Source organism: Plectropomus leopardus, unplaced genomic scaffold, assembly GCF_008729295.1.
Source record: "Plectropomus leopardus isolate mb unplaced genomic scaffold, YSFRI_Pleo_2.0 unplaced_scaffold88515, whole genome shotgun sequence".
Taxonomy (NCBI): domain Eukaryota; kingdom Metazoa; phylum Chordata; class Actinopteri; order Perciformes; family Serranidae; genus Plectropomus; species Plectropomus leopardus.
This window is the reverse complement of record NW_024697588.1, coordinates 1-690: the sequence shown is the minus strand read 5'-3', so window position 1 is coordinate 690 and position 690 is coordinate 1. Positions and strand designations below refer to the sequence as shown.

Here is a 690-nt window from a genome sequence, read left to right as displayed (position 1 = left end):
ATCACCAACGCCTGCTTTGAACCGGCCAATCAGATGGTGAAATGTGACCCTCGCCACGGCAAATACATGGCCTGCTGCCTCCTGTACCGTGGCGACGTGGTGCCCAAAGACGTCAACTCGGCCATCGCCACCATCAAAACCAAGCGCACCATCCAGTTCGTGGACTGGTGTCCCACCGGCTTCAAGGTGGGCATCAACTACCAGCCGCCCACCGTGGTTCCTGGAGGAGACCTGGCCAAGGTGCAGAGGGCCGTCTGCATGCTGAGCAACACCACCGCCATCGCCGAGGCCTGGGCTCGACTCGACCACAAGTTCGACCTGATGTACGCCAAGAGGGCCTTCGTCCACTGGTACGTGGGAGAGGGGATGGAGGAGGGCGAGTTCTCCGAGGCCAGAGAGGACATGGCTGCCCTGGAGAAGGATTACGAAGAGGTGGGCACCGACAGCATCGGGGAGGACGACGAAGGCGAGGAGTATTAGGTGACCCGTCGCTCGCCGTGGCTCCGTCAGAGAAATGCAAACGCTATCCTGGACTCATTCCCAAAATTCTGCACATTCCAGTGAGCTGCGAGAGTCCCGCCTCATTTTAAACCATGCAACAAATAAACGAAAATAAACTCAGCATTTTGTCCGGTGTTTACTTCAGAGCGCGGCACATTTTCATTTTACAGGGTTTCCGTGGTAACTGGT

At 57.0% G+C, this 690-nt stretch overlaps 1 protein-coding gene across 1 annotated transcript; it reads left to right on the top strand.

The window, feature by feature from the left end:
- The first annotated feature begins 6 nt into the window (after positions 1-6).
- Positions 7-621, top strand: LOC121940497 (tubulin alpha chain). The gene has a single exon (XM_042483268.1). The coding sequence runs from the start codon at positions 34-36 to the stop codon at positions 478-480; it is 447 nt and encodes a 148-aa protein (XP_042339202.1). The 5' UTR covers positions 7-33; the 3' UTR covers positions 481-621.
- The last annotated feature ends 69 nt before the right edge of the window (positions 622-690 follow it).

Coding starts and splice junctions, on each gene's coding strand:
- LOC121940497 (XM_042483268.1), top strand. CDS start 34: ATGGTGAAATGTGACCCTCGCCACGGCAAATACATGGCCTGCTGCCTC.